General features: G+C 36.3%; 2 protein-coding genes across 2 annotated transcripts in view; both read left to right on the forward strand.

The window, feature by feature from the left end:
• Nucleotides 1–10,737, forward strand: part of LOC127624723 (CXXC-type zinc finger protein 5-like) — a 29,295-nt gene extending 18,558 nt beyond the window's left edge. Inside the window, 1 exon segment of the mRNA XM_052099579.1 lies at nt 9,147–10,737. Coding sequence (XP_051955539.1) covers nt 9,147–9,191 — 45 coding nt within the window. The 3' untranslated portion in view covers nt 9,192–10,737.
• LOC127624720 (tetratricopeptide repeat protein 1-like) overlaps nt 1–15,816 on the forward strand; it is a 472,844-nt gene that overhangs the window by 284,343 nt on the left and 172,685 nt on the right. The window lies entirely within an intron of this gene.

Genomic DNA, 15,816 nt, shown 5'->3' on the forward strand with positions numbered 1-15,816 from the left:
GATGGTTGTGCGGTAACAGTAACAGGGCAGTTCTTTGTTTGTGTACATATTTAATAGTGAGGGTCCATAGAACAGTGAGGGACTGATCCTGCAGCACTGGGTGGTTTGTAGCTTTCATGGTGCATTTCTGGCATCTCTTAGAGAGCCATAAAAACAGAGGAGGGAGAGACAGAGGAGGAGGTAACGTGCAGACAGTCAAGGCCTTTGCCACCTCACACCTAGCCGACTGGAGATGTGGGGAATTATATTATGAAGCCTGCGATTATTGAATGGAAATAAAAGAATCATGGGGAAAAAAGGAGGCTCACTGGACTGATGCTCACTCCAAACCTGTGACTGTGATTGTTTATTTAATGCATGTGAATATGAATGTGTTTGTTAGCATTATTTAGATACATACAGGGTTAGGAGTGTTACTTTTGAAATGTATTCCACTACAGATTACAGAATACATGCTGTAAAATGTAATTTGTAACCTATTTCGTTAGATTATTCAAGGTAAGTAACATATTCTAAATACTTTGGATTACTTCTTCAGCACTTGTTTTGACTATAAAAACTCTGCCAGTACAGTAAGACAAAATACACATGTTAAAAAAACATTCTCTGAAACATAAATATCTTATGCAGTGTTGTTTCTAAAACAAGATCAATCAAATAGATATTTAGATATTTTTACAGGAAAACAATACAAAAATTATAATCAAGAATAAGATTTTTGACATAATATCAAAGGTCTTACTAGAAAAAATTAATTATGATCCAACGTGAATTTTCTTAATAAAATATATAATTGTGCCTGGTAACATGTGCTTGTAAAATGGCTAGAAATAGCATTTTAGCTTAGCGTAAAGCTGACAATTTACACAAGGTTTATTTCTATTTCTTCTGCTCCAAACTTACTTCAAACTTACTTCTCTATCTGCTCGTATTAATGTAACGCATCATAAGAAAGTGTTTCACAGCTGGTCAAATGTACTTTGGATTGCATCATTTATACGTATAAATGTTTCCATCTGAAAGGACTAAATATTAAAAACAAATGACAATAAAATTCAAAGTAATCTCTACAGTAATCAAAATACTTTTTGAATTGAACTTTTTAAATACCAATTATTTAAATTGTTACTGTAGTGGAATACAGTTACTTATATTTTGTATTATATACAATTATATATAGAATGTATTCCCTTTACGTGTATTCCGTTACTCCCCAACCCTGGATACATATGTATCTGTCTCTAAATAGCATGAGGAATTTTTTATTTACATATCATTATTGATTTCTCATTTCATTATTATTAAATATTAAATTAAATGTTTCTTATATATTTTGTATCTGGTAATATATAATATAATAATACAATATATACTGTATGTATACACACAGTATATATATATATATATATATATATATATATATATATATATATATATATATATATATATATATGTTTAATCAACATTTAGTCAAAATTAGACAAGCAGTGTTTCAGTCAGGCAATAAAAAATGGCTGATCCTACATGGGCTTTGTTTTGAACTATTTTCATTAAAGGAGCAAAAATAGAAAAAAAAAAAAAAAAAAAGTAGATTTGTAGCAAGTAGTACCCAAAATGTAAATTCTGTCATTATTTACTCACTATGATGTCACTTAAAACCTGTTTGATTTTTGTTCTTCTGTGGAACACAAAAGGAATTTTAATTTTAAAGTCTTTGCTCAGCTTTTTGCCATATATTGAAATTGAATAGTGGGCTGTCATGCGAACTCTGGCTGTCAAGCTCCTGAAAGCACAAAAAAACTAAAAAACCTTAAAGCCACAAAGTAGTTGATATGACTTTTGCACTATATTGCAAGAAGAAAACTAATTTCAGAAGTTATTAGTATTTGGTACATCCCCCTTTACTTTAATGACAGCATGGCCATGGACTCCACAAATGTGTGCAAAACCTGATGATCCATGTTATCCAGTCTGATTTGAGAATGTTTCAAAGACCATCTTGTATGCTTCGGTGGAAGCTTTTTGTACAAAGAGGTCAATGGTCAATGTCACATATTTGCTTATTTGATAATATGATAATTATTATTAATGACCTACAAATACTACTGAATCTAATATATTTCTTATTCATTTTAGGTCACAATGTTTCTTTGATTTAAATCATTATAATCCAACAAAATTGTTTATTTTCAAGTTTAAAATAATGTTAGTGCCCTTTAGACAGCAAGGTAAACAAGCGTGTGTCTCATGAGATCGGCTTCAGAAAGATAGTGGTTGATCTGAGATGAGTGGTATCAGTGCTCAGAATAGGGGGAGAAGCTGTCATCATGCACCTCCATCTGACACCCTGACACACACACACACACACACACACACACACACACACACACACGCACGTTGGGTTTCCATGTTTTATGGGGACTTTCCATAGACATAATGGTTTTTATACTGTACAAACGATATATTCTTTCCCCTAACCCTAAACCTAACCCTCACAGAAAACTTTCTGAATTTGTACATTTTCAAAAAGTAGAATATAGTATGATTTATAAGCTGTTTTCCTCATGGGGGCTGACCAAATGTCCCCACAACGTCAAATATTTTGGGGTTTACTATCCTTATGGGGACATTTGGTCCCCACAAAGTGATAAATACACGCTAACACACACGCACGCACGCACGCACGCACACACACACACACATTCACACAGTGGAGGTACACAAGATAGCAGGATTGCATTCAGCAGGGTCATAAAGACGTGAAGTAACAGACAGATTGGGAAGGGCATATGAGTGAAATACGCTGTATCTCAGATGTGTAGGAACATAAGGCCATAATGAGGTCATAAGCAGACTGAGAGAAGACATAACTGAAACACCATTTGCTCTGTAAATATGCTGATTTCTGGACATCTCAAGGAAGTTTTTAAAAACATGGTTCTTAAAATAGGATATAGAAAATGATATAGAAGAAGGGATTGACCCTTTCTTCTGTGGAAGAAACATTTTGATGCTGTTTTTACCATATAATTAAACGTGAATGTTGATTGAGGCTAATAGTCTGCCTTTTGTGTTTCATGGATGAAAGAAATTCGTACGGGTTTGGAACAGCATTAGAGTGAGTAAATAAAAACAGAATTGTAATTTTTGGGTGAACTATCCCTTTAACATGGACCTTAACCCACACTTTTTACCACAGGCTATTAAAGCGAATGGCAGCAATGCAGCTGCTCTCTCGTTGACATAATGTAGGCCAGTAACACTGAACCAGTGATTCTTTGTGGAAACTGAACCCTCGACAGAGAGGAGCAGTAACTTATTATTTACTTATTCATATGAAAATCAATAAACACAGATTAAGATGGTGGATTTGTTGGTTGACACCTTGCAGGAAATTTGTCCTTGGAAACACATGTTGCCACACAAAGCAACCTTCTTCTCAGTGTCAACTGTTTGTACAGATATAGGGTGAAAGGTCATAGGTCAGGTGTCATAGTGGTAGCTTGTGGGGATGTCTTCTAAAAGAGGATTGGGCATTAAGGTCACTCCTAGTAGGGTTGTCAAAAGGCAAAGGTCACAACCAGCAAATTCTCAGGGCTCGTGTGCATGACACACCCACAATGCTTTTGCTTTTGAATTTCACATGTGACCATTTCAGTATTTACTCAAATTTTCATTCAGGTGTTAAAATTAAGCAGCAGGAAATGTTTCTGTTTTAATTGATCCAGAGTCGAACTTAGTGTGCACAATACTTGCATTGCTTCCATGCACTTCTAAACATTTAGTTCACCAAAAAAATTTGGGACACAGCTTCAATGTTAGCCTCGGCTCAGTCACCAATTTGTCTAAAAAAGATGCAATGAATGTGAATGGTGACTGAGCCGAGGCTAACATTGAAGCTGTGTCCCAAATGATGCACTGAACACTATGCATTTACGATGTATACTATGCAGTCAGCCGTGTAGTGTATGAAGTTTCAAAATGTAGTATTGTCTCAAATAGAACACTTTACGTTTTTTTTTTACTACACAGAAGTACTTGCTATTTAACAGCTGACGGAATTGACGTTTCAAACGTATGTATATGTTGCCGCTTGCTTTAGTGCGTTAGCCACACTCAATTCAACGCTTGTATGTCAAGCAATGCACACATTTACACAGTGCGGGGTGATGGTAAATCGTTCAACTTATATTTGTAAGGGGATGTCTTCTCTGATATTTTGCTAGTTACCACATTCTTATTTACAATTGTTTTGTCAGACCAGCAACGCAACCAGGTAACTTTACTACCGTACAAGCCGCGAGCGCTAAGTGCATGAAGTGTCTAACATTCGGTTGAAGATGTGCATCATCCGGGTAGTCATAGCACACTTCTTTTGTTGCATTTTCAGTGTTAAAATTCTACTCGCACTACTTACCCTTCAAAATTATGCAGAATAGTGTAGAAGTGTGGGTTGGGGAAAAAAATCGATTCAGTTACAAATCGCGATTCTTTAGACAAACGATTTTAAAATCTTCTCCTGTTTTTTATTTTTTATAATAATAACAAAAAAAACATGTTTATCATAATGCTACAATTATTAATAGATAATTATAGGAGGTTATATTTGTGCAGAGTTCCAAGATAACAGGTTTTCTCTCTGAGAAGTTTTGTCTCTTTAATTCTTTACGTTTAGTCCTTTAATGCACCGCTGCTACAGCCATCAAGCACTGCTTGTTCATTGACGAACGTCAAAATCCTCTGCTGTGATCAATGTTCCTGTTATTATGCATAATTCAAAGGTTTATTTGAGAGGTGTTGTGGAGGATATTTGTCAGAAGTCATTCTTCAGATTCTGTCTGACACTGCTTTAATAAATAGTTTAGCTATAAAAAGGCTTATCAAAGTGTTGAATGGCGTAAACTATGTCACGCCCTCGCAATATTTATAATTTAACAGCCAGTGTATTTATGCGCATAGGCAGGTAATTTTACACATTTACCCGCCACTGTCGACTAGACACAAAGACGCATGCTTGAGGCTTTACACTAAAATTACAGAGAAAAGCTTGCTGAAATTTTCAAAGAACTCTCTTTTTCTAGTCTTTTTCAGATGCTGTCCCAAAAAGTAAGATTAAAGTAAGATTAAACTGCTGTCGTTTGCAGACTAAACACAATATACAGTATACTTGCACTTAGCTGCAAGAGTTAATATTTTTAAAGGTCCTTTCACATGATTTGTGTCAAAGTTCCCAATGTAATCTATTGAGCAAAGTGTCAAGCTGCAGCATTACCCCAGTGACATGTAGCAAGCTATGTACTACTATGCTAAAATATCAAGCAGTTTCAACTTTGAGTCTGTTTGCCACTGACTTTTCTAAATGGAGTCAGTGATTACTGGACATTTTGTATGGCGTATCATTACATCATAAAGCTACTATAGATGGAAGAGTGACTGATTCTGTGTGTATCTATTGTAGATACATAATTACTTGCTACCTGGCAACCTTGTCAAATCCCTGTCTGTGACGCTATCTGTAACTCTTTTTTTTTTAATTTGAGGTCAAAATGGCTCAAGATGCTTGCATTGAGAGGTGCGATGAAGCCCTGACATGAGCCATGTGTAAGGGACTCTGTCCTCTGCTAGAACATATGGATTGTGTAACCTCCAAAAAAGTAAAGAAAAATTACTGCTGAAAATCTGGTGTCTTTTGAAATACTCCTGTTACCATGACTTACACCATTATTTTAGATTGTGTTGCCTTGGGAGCATTCTAGCATAGTCCATTAAGCCTGGCTCATATTCTGTATCTGTGTGTATGGGTAGCTGATGAATAGCCATGAGCTTTTTTTTTTAAATCAATATTAAGATTTTATTAACAGTTTTTTTTCTCCTGTGTATTGTCCATACATGCACTTTTGTTGTTGAGCGACCTTGAGCTCATGGAAAGGTGATATATAAATAAAACAAATTATTATTATTTTAATAAAGATAAAAACAAATGTATATAATTGTATGAGTGAATGTGTATTTTAGGTGTTGTGACTGGTCATTATTTCTTTTAAAGAAATGTTCTAGGTTCAAGACAATTTCAAGGAATAGCCCTGCTAAAAAATCCAGCATTGCTGGTCACCAGTTTATGTTGTGATTTTGTGCTGGTCCTCCATGCTGGTGTGCTGGTGGTCCAAATAGGCTTCTTAATTAGCTAAACCAGTTTCACCTGAAAGACCATGGTGGTCAACCAACTTCACCAGATGGGTTTTGATGGTGAAAGGCATGGCTATGCTGGTCCACCAGCTAGACCAGCACCAAACCAGCATTAACCCCTAAGCGTGGGAATTTAATGATGGTTAAGCAGGATTTTTAAGCAGGTTCATCCAAAAATCAACATTTATTCAACCTTATGCCATACCAGATGTGTATGACTTACTGTGTATGACTTTCTTTCCTCTGCGAACACAAATTAAGATTTTTAGAAGAAAATCTCAGCTCTGTAGTTCCATACAATATAAGTGAATGGATGCCAAAATTTTAAAGATCCCAAAATCACATAAATCAGCATAAAAGTTATCCATACGACTCCAAAGGTTCAATCAATGTATTCAAACACGATGTGATAGGTGTGAGTGAGAAACAGATCAATGTTTAAGTCCTTTTTTACTATAAATTTTCCTCCCTACTCAGTCAATCTCCACTTTAAATTTTACATTCTTCTTCTTGTGTTTTTGGTGATTTACATTCTTCATGCATATCACCACCTACTGGGCAGGGACAAGAATTTCAAGCAAAAAAGTGCTTAAATATTTATCAGTTTCTCACCCACAGCTATCATCTCACTTCTGAAGATATGGATTAAAACACTGGAGTCATGTGGATTACTTTTATGCTGAATTTATTTACTTTTTGGAGCATAAAAAGTTTGGCACCCGTTCAATTGTATTGCATTGCACCTACAGAGCAAAAATATTCTTTTAAAAATCACAATTTGTGTTCTGCAGAAGAAAGAAAGTCATACACATCTGGGCTAGCATGAGGGTGAGTAAATGATGATAGAATTTTCATTGGGTGAACTATCCCTTCAAGCTCAATCGAAAGCATTCTGTATGAATTGTGGCATAATGTTAATGACTGATCCAAGGTGTAAGTCGAATTTAAAATGTTTTTTATTTTGGGGTAATAAACATTAGCTTGTTCCAAAAATGCTGTTCATTGGACATTGAGTTTTTCACCACTTTAACCACCTTTTTGCCATCAGTAGTTTCAGTTTGACAAATGTCACAGATATTCCATGCATTCTCTCAATTATGCATTTATAATAATAATAAAATAATTAGCTATATGCTGTTTAAAAATGGTTTTATATGGAGTATAGCATATATTGTGTCTTTGTGAGTGTGTAGGCTAGTGCACGTGTGATCATGTAAGTGGGGATATGTTGGCCACCCATGGCTTTGGCAAGTGTTGACGAATGTGTGAGATTCTGTGCTGCAGTAGCGTTACACTAAAGCATTGCCTGAGCTGTAGCCCCCCTCAAACCCCCTCATGCTGCTTCTTGACTTTCCTCACCTGGCCTGGTCTCAGAGCCCACCTGAATTGAGCCGCAGATGCCAGCTGATAGACACTGAAAGAATACAGAGAGAAAGAAAGAGACAGAGAAAGAGTTACAAGCGAGAGCAGTGAGGTAGGCGCTCGACGTGACTGCGTGGTGACTAAATAATGAATGTGGCATATCAGGTTTCACGTGGAGCCAGGGCCATGGCCCATGGCTGGAGAAAAGGAAGGGGGAAGGAAAGAGAGAACAGTGAAGGAAAGAGGGAGAGGGAGCAATTAAATGAATCACACATCTGCAGAGGAGGGAGAGCAAAAGGATGCACAACCAAATCTGTGTATTCGTCTATGCTTAACTTGTATAGTATATACAAGTAGTATAAATAAATTGAGAATGAAATATAATGACATTGTAGTTTAAAGCTGAAGTATGTATTTTTTTCAATATTAAAATACATTCTTCTATTCCATCTTAATTTGCAGTGACAAATGTCAGAAAACTCTGGCTCAAGATGATAAGTTCTTCCTATGCAATCTTGGCTGCCGAAACCACATTTACCCTCCTCCTTCCTAGCACCACCTGTCTAGATGTTTTCATAGCAGTGTAAGATAAAATAAAATAAAAAGTCAATGCCAATGCCAAACCTACTAACTGTCATATCCTGTGATAAGCATATTTAAAAGAAATCATTCCAAGAGTTGTCTTGACTGTACTGTAAGCGATTTGTTGGTTGACTGGCTCTGTAACTTACTGGCTCTGTCAAAACATTGTTTGCTTGAGCATTCCGAACAGCCTGAAACAGCAACATTGACTCAACCAATGCTGTGAAAATGGGGTGGAACTATCTGTTTTTGGAGATAAATGGAACATGGAGGGAATGTTCGGGAAACCTGACTAAAAAATAATTCTTGCAATTCCATTTGCAATTCCATTTGATGACGCTAGGGGTACAGAAATTCCACACTTAAATGAATGTTCCAGATTCAGTACAAGTTAAGCTCAATTGACAGCATTTGTGGAATAATATTAATTACCACAAGAATTTATTTTGACTCGTCCCTTACTTTTCTTTAAAAAAAGCTTAAATCTGGGTTACAGTGAGGCACTTACAATGGAAGTGAATGGGGGCCAATCAAAAGTATTGCCATAAGACATTAACAATATGTGTGTTAACATGACTTTGGTGTGATAATATTGATTACTAACCTTTTCTGTGGGAAGTTAGAGCCGATTTTACAACTTCGCTGCCATGACAATGTAATGTCACCAAACCCTAAAACCCTAAATTGGCTTTAAAAATGACAATTTAAAGAACTTTAAAGCTCAAATAATACATGAGTTTAACATTTCTGCCTTTAAAACCTCCAAAATGTAGCCCCATTCACTTCCATTGTAAGTGCCTCACTTGAACCTCAATTTCTTTCTTTTTTTTTTTTTAAGAAAAGGAAAGTCGAAATTCAATTTTGAGGTAATCAACATTGTGCTTATCTTGTATTAAAGTTTTAGTAAACATGGGCCTATATGTATTTGGAATTGGTTTGCTTTTGTCATCCATATCTTAATGTCCACTAAGTGCAACCTATTTCTCTTTCCCCATCTCTCTTTTTCTTTCTCTAAGAAGGTGATAATGCCGACGGGTGCGGCGTTCCGGTGGTTCCAGTAGGACTGAGATCTCTGACCTCCACCCAAAGCTCTGCCATCAAGTGCAATGCCAACTCTCGCTTGGATCATCATCTCGGGCACCAACACTGGCTGACAAACACAAACTACATGAAAAAAGAGAGAAACACAAGAAAACTATATAAAATTCATCACAAGATACAGAACAATACAGTAACAATACAAAAAGAATCAAACAAGTAATGGATGCACCTACTTATTCCTTGAACCAAAAATTAAACATAAATACAAATATCTATGGCAACTTTCATTCCCTTTTATATGTTTCCATTTTGGTACCTTTTGTCCCTTTTTCCAGCAGATTTTTTTCTGTGGCTTAGACATGGGAACTGTTCATTGACAAACAGAAATGGCGGACTCAGTGTGGACAATCAACAAAATTTCTGTGTTTGGTGTTAATGTTGTTCACGTATGAAAAGATACAGTACTTGTGTAGAGAATGTAAATTTTATGGCTATATTTTAAAATTAGTGGCTAATGGCAAGCACTATTGTAATTTAGGACCATCGTTCTTACTTAAAAAAACTCTTTATTTTATAATTTTTTTCTTTTGATTTTAGTTTGATTTAAATTTACAGTTTTGAAAACTGATCAATGTCTGTCTTTCAAGGGAAAGTAAATATTCAGAAATCTACAAATCTAGTTTTCTGAATGAATTGAACAAGAACAAATATGTATTAAGAAAACCCTACTCCAGCGACAGAGACATTGAAACATAAAAATGCCATTCTTTCTGTAGGGTTGTTACTACTGTAAGCTCCAATTGTAACATTTCGGTTAATCTGTTTTACTGCACTGGCAGTCTTTTATTGTACTATGTCAGATTGCATCATATCACATCATGTAACATAACGTGATATCACGTTACATAGGAATCTGTGATGTCACGTTATGTTACCTTATATTACGGATTGTCAGATTATTGTGTTCTCAGTGTACTGTTCTGATTTTATACAGAGCTCTCTACAGAAATTGCTCGGCTCAATTGAACACACTGAATGAAATAACTTTTTTTTTTTATGACATTGCCGGTAGCGTAATCTTTTAAAAAAGAGCAGCAATGTTTGTATTTGATTAGAACTATGGGCTGGTTTTGTGAATAAAAACAAATGCATGTATTTGTGTCAAAGATTTACAGCTCTGATGTCCGTCTATTTGCATGTTTTTTAAGAAACAGCAACAAACTTACAAAAAAAAGATATAACAATATGGAAATGTTCGCAAATCCTATAGGTTGTTCCAAACCGTAAAATAAAAAGCTATGGGACAAGATATTTCATTTGGAGATCAACATGTTTCATCGAGTTTTTTTGCTTTCTTTGCCCATCACAACATGACAAATGAGATCTTGATGTTTGAAACATTTGATAGTTTAACAATGACAGTGAAGATGCACTGAAGAATGTGGAGTGAAGTGCTGCTGGGATTGTCTTTGTCCCTCTTCTTGCAACTCTAATATCACTTGCATTCCTTCTTAAGATACCGTCTGACATTTAAACGTAAAAAAAAAAACAATTAAAAGACAATGAATTATTGATACTCCGCCAATGTCTCTTACAGATAGTCTTTGAAAGTGAATCAGCAGCAACGTAAAAGGGAGAGATTGCTTTTTTGTCAGGTCTGGGGTTGTCTGTGCTACAGATCACCACACAAAGAGTACATGACAGGGCCTCAGTCACTCACATGTGAATTCTGTGGACAGAAACCATAAGCTGTACCAGTGTAACAAATTCACTTTTTAATAAAAAAACTATAATAATTTTAAGGGCCAATATTTTCCCCAGTGGAATTGATTTCCAGGGGTATTGTACCTTTATGAGGGCATTTTGAAGACAGAGTGTTATCCATCTATGTAAAATACTTCCTTTGCTCTGCTAGAATGCATTTTAAATAATTTTCTGGTCCTTAGGATAGATTGTACAGCTCTGTACTGAATAAACAAACATACACTACACTCATACTAAACCTACACCTAGATTATGCTTAGAACATAACAGAATATCAAGATCTATATGTAAACATTTTGTCCCCAAATGTTAAATAATTGGGGCATTTTTGTCACTTTTGGTGGGGTTTACCTGCTGGAAAATCCATCTTAAGCTGGTAGCTGTGTTTTGGAACATGGTAACTGGTCCAAGTTGGTCTTTAGGTAGTCCAAGCTGGGAGACCAGCATAGACCAGCTACCGGCTTGTCATACAAGCTCAAGGTGGTCAAGCTGTTTTTTGGAACATGGTAGCAGGTCGACCAGCTAAGGACCAACCTGGACCAGCTCATAACCAGCTACAATGTTCCAAAACACAGCTTCCATCTTAAGCTGGAATTTCCAGCAGGGTTTTGCTCAGAGTCCAGTTTAATTGCTGACCCTAAACTGCATAAAGATTCTGTTACAAACTCTGATAACCTGAGAGAGAACATTAGTGCATACATTCAGAAGTGAGTGGTTTGAAAAAGTTCTATTTATAAAGTATTTACTCTTTTTATTACTTTTTTTTTTATTATTTGTCTTCATTTATATAGGAAATTAGAGTGCAGACAGGAAATTTGGGCTGTTAAAGGGGGATCAACACATGACGCAGGTCAGACTCAAACCTAGGGCACTATGAGTCAACAGCTTCTATCGGTGCCACAGCTTTAGCCTCTGAAAGGTCTGGGAATTACATAGAGAAATTGTAATGATTGCTAAATACCTTCAAACCAACATACATATAGATTTTTTTTTTTTTAAATAAGGAAAAATAGAACAGCAGAATAGCAGTGTGTGGTGCTGTCGGAGATAGCAAAAGGTACCAGCTGCTGACCTGGAGATCTGGATAGAGTCCTCTGTGTTTCTGTGTGAGAGAGACAGAAAGAAGTAGAGCTAGAAAGAGGGAGAGAGAGAGAATGTTCCCAGCTCCCCCCTGGTGACAGCGATGGGCCAGTGCCATGGCCGCGGCGCTGGAAGGAAGCTGAGGCTCTGCATTATTAATGTGTGCCGCGGCGTCCTCGCTTCTTCCCAGCCACACAGCTCACTGCCTGTCCTTCCATCACAGAGGGAGAGCGAGAAAAAGGCAGAGAGAGGTGTGTGTGTTGGGGGGTTATAGAAAGAGAGCAAAAAAGGGGGAATTGGCAGGGGAATATATATGCCTGAGAGAAGACATAGTTTCCATACTTTCTTTCTTCAGCAGAACACATTTGAAGAAAAATAAAAAAATATCTTAGCTGAGTAGGTCCTTTAAATGCAAGTGAATGGTGATTTCTCTCTTGAAGGTCCAAAACTCACACAGTCAGCATAAATGTCATCGATACGACTCCAGTGGTTAAATTAATGTCTTCTAAAGCGACACGATCACTTTTGGTGCGAAAAAAAATCTATATTTAAGTACATTTTAACTATAATCCAACATTTAAAAGAGGGTGGAGTCCAATCGGTCTCTCGTGTGACGTATTCATGTTGCCATGGATACCCGAGGTAATCTCATGTTCTCCACTCGGTTGAGACATCCTGGATAAGCACACAAACACACTATTGTGAGTAAAGAAACAGATAATTACATATCTAAACCAAAATCAATTAAGCTACTGTACAGCGTTCCTCCTTCTCACTTGTAAACAGCGCTGCTCTTCCAGCTGTGACTCATATGCCTCAGTTCTCATGTGTTTCAAATGCCAATGCGATTACGTCACACGTGTGTACCGGTGCCGACCAGAAGCATGTTTTAGAATTTAAAAACATTTCCGATTTTTGGAGCTTCAAAAGAGAAATATCCATTCACTTGCATTTTAAGGCCCTACTGAGCTAAGATATTTTTCTATTTTTCTTCAAATATGTCCTGGTGAAGAATGAAAGTAATACACACTAGGGATATCATGAGGGTGAGTGAATAATGAGAGAATGTTTATTTTTGGGTGAACTATCTCTTTAACTTTTCTAAAGAATGAATCACAAGAAATATAGAAACACTAGCTATGTTCCAAAACCTAGTGAGCTGTCGATGTAAACGCAATTTCAAAAGGTAGGACTTCTAATTAATTTGGCCAAATTCTGATCATCGCATGGATCCTTCATGGAGAAGATGGCAGATGAGGTAAGAAAATATTTATTTTAAATGTACTCACATATTACATTCAGTACATATCACAGTACTCTTCAGAAAAATTGTTTAGCTTTATTAAAAGTATTACAGGGTTAAATACAAGTTAAGCTCAATCGACAGCATTTGTGGCATAATGTTGATTTCCATAAACATTTATTTTGACATGCTCTTCCTTTTCAAAAAAAAAAAAAAGCAAAAATCTGGGTTACAGTGAGGCACTTATGGAAGTGAATTGAGAAAATCTGTAAACATTAAAATACTCACAGTTTTACTAGTATGGCCAAAAGACGTAAATAATATTAAAAAAAAAATGTTTGTGTGATAATATGGCTTTCTAATCTATTTCTGTGTAATGTTATGTCTAGTTTTACAACTTGTGATAATGTAATGCCATAAATTCTAAACCATTAAATTCTTTGACGATAACAAACTATGATTTAAACAACTTTACAACTCAAATAAAATAAGTTTAACAAAATAATGAATGTAAGTGATTTTCTAAAATGATAAGCTTCACATCTCACATCACATAAAAAAAAAATAAAATAAATGAAATTAAGAAAAGGAGGGGTGAGTCAAAATATTTTTTTATGGAAATCAACATTGTGCCACAAATGCTGTCAATTGAGCTTAACTTGTTTTTACATGGAACATTTAAAACTGATTGTGTTGTGTATTTGTATGCTTATTATAGTATCAAACCTCCAGCTTACAACAGCATGCTAACTTCAAAAGCAATTGAAATCAATTGCGAGTCGCATGTACCATGTTGAGTGTTATTTGCGTCACACACAGAGTGGCTAGCTATGTAGAGCATTCAAAATCAGTTACTTATGAGGTTCTGTAAAGGGTAGAATGCTGCCTTAAAAAGATATCCCTTATAAAAAATTCTGACAAACTTGCCGCAACTTTGCTTCAAACTTACCGACGTCCATGAGCAAAACGACCAGGGCCCAGTTGTTCAAAAGTAATCTGATCGGACTGGATCAAATATTGAAAATGGGTTGTCTAAAAAATCATTAAAATATGTGTATTGTAAATAATATAATGATATATTCTTAAAATAATTGTTTAAGAAATAAAATAATACAAATGCAAAAGGGGCAACAACAAAAAAAAACCTTGGTGTCCCCTTCAAAAATTGCTCTTGAGAATTGTTATGTTTATTGTCCCCCCCCAACATTTTGATGACATTTTCGCCCCTGGTTCATAGCATAAGTCTTTACATGCAAAATGGTTGAACAAGTTGTCATAATATGTCAAGCATATTTCTATACATTTCCATTAGACTTTTTTTCTAAATCTGTCCTGAATTGGTAAATTGCTCCCAGGTGAATCTTGACTTTCTCTAACGAAGGTGCATCTCATGAACCATCAACTGGCAAGTATATATATATAGCCGGAGCACAACACAATGTTACAATGTCTGATAATGGAAATGGACAAGGAATTGGACGGGGTCAACAGCCAGAGAGAAGGAGAAGAAGAAGAGGAAGAGGACTGAGGCTGTGTGGCGGAGTTGGGAGGCAAAACAGAGGAAGAGGCAGAAGAGGTCGAGGACATATGCACGTTCCTGATGAGATAAGAGCCACACTTGTAGACCACGTTCTCAATCATGGGCTCACAATGGCCTAGGATGGTCGAAGGGTGCAGCCAAATGTTGGGAGAACAACTGTGTCTTCAATCATTCAGACTTTTCGTCGACAGAACAGGTATGTAATCTAACAATAGGCACTGTACTGTATGCTTTCTGTAATGCTTCATACAATATTACAGTATTCCACTTGCATTTTACAATATACAGTAAGTATACTTTACATGTAAACAGTGACATTTTATCTTACTCAATTTTGTGTTTTGTATTACTATATTTTTTCCACGTAAGACTGCAAGACAACTTCACAGGGGTGGCAGAGGGCCCCTTTTCACATCTGAACAGGAGGAGGCTATTTGCACCATGGTTGTAGAATACAATGCCATAAGACTAAGGGAGATAAAGAATGCCATTATAGAGGACCACAACATCTTTGAAAATATCCCAAAAGTCAGCATCTCAACCATTGACAGGGTGCTGAAAAGAAACAAAGTGAATATGAAGCAGCTGTACACTGTTCCATTTAAAAGAAATGGTGAAAGAGTGAAGGAGCTGTGCTACCAGTATGTACAGGTAAAACATGTATGAGCATGCAGCAACTGTAACTCACAGTAAACAGTACAACATTGTATAGGGATATACAGCACAGTAAGTGTGACCTTTACACATTTGCTATGGCTGTAGAAAAGATGCAATATGTGCTGTATACATTTGATGTAACTGTATCTTGCCCAAAATGAAAATGCATGTAATTCATAAAACTAATTTTGTGTCTTCTGGATATAGCATATAATGGAACTGGAAGCAAGTGAACCACCTCACAGCTTCATCTACATGGATGAGGCTGGCTTCAACCTAACGAAACGCAGAAGGCATGGTCGAAATATCATCGGCCACAGAGCTACAGTTGATGTGCCAGGTCAGCGGGGCGGGAACATAA

The sequence above is a fragment of the Xyrauchen texanus genome, chromosome 31 (assembly GCF_025860055.1).
Source record: "Xyrauchen texanus isolate HMW12.3.18 chromosome 31, RBS_HiC_50CHRs, whole genome shotgun sequence".
NCBI classification, from domain to species: Eukaryota; Metazoa; Chordata; class Actinopteri; order Cypriniformes; family Catostomidae; genus Xyrauchen; species Xyrauchen texanus.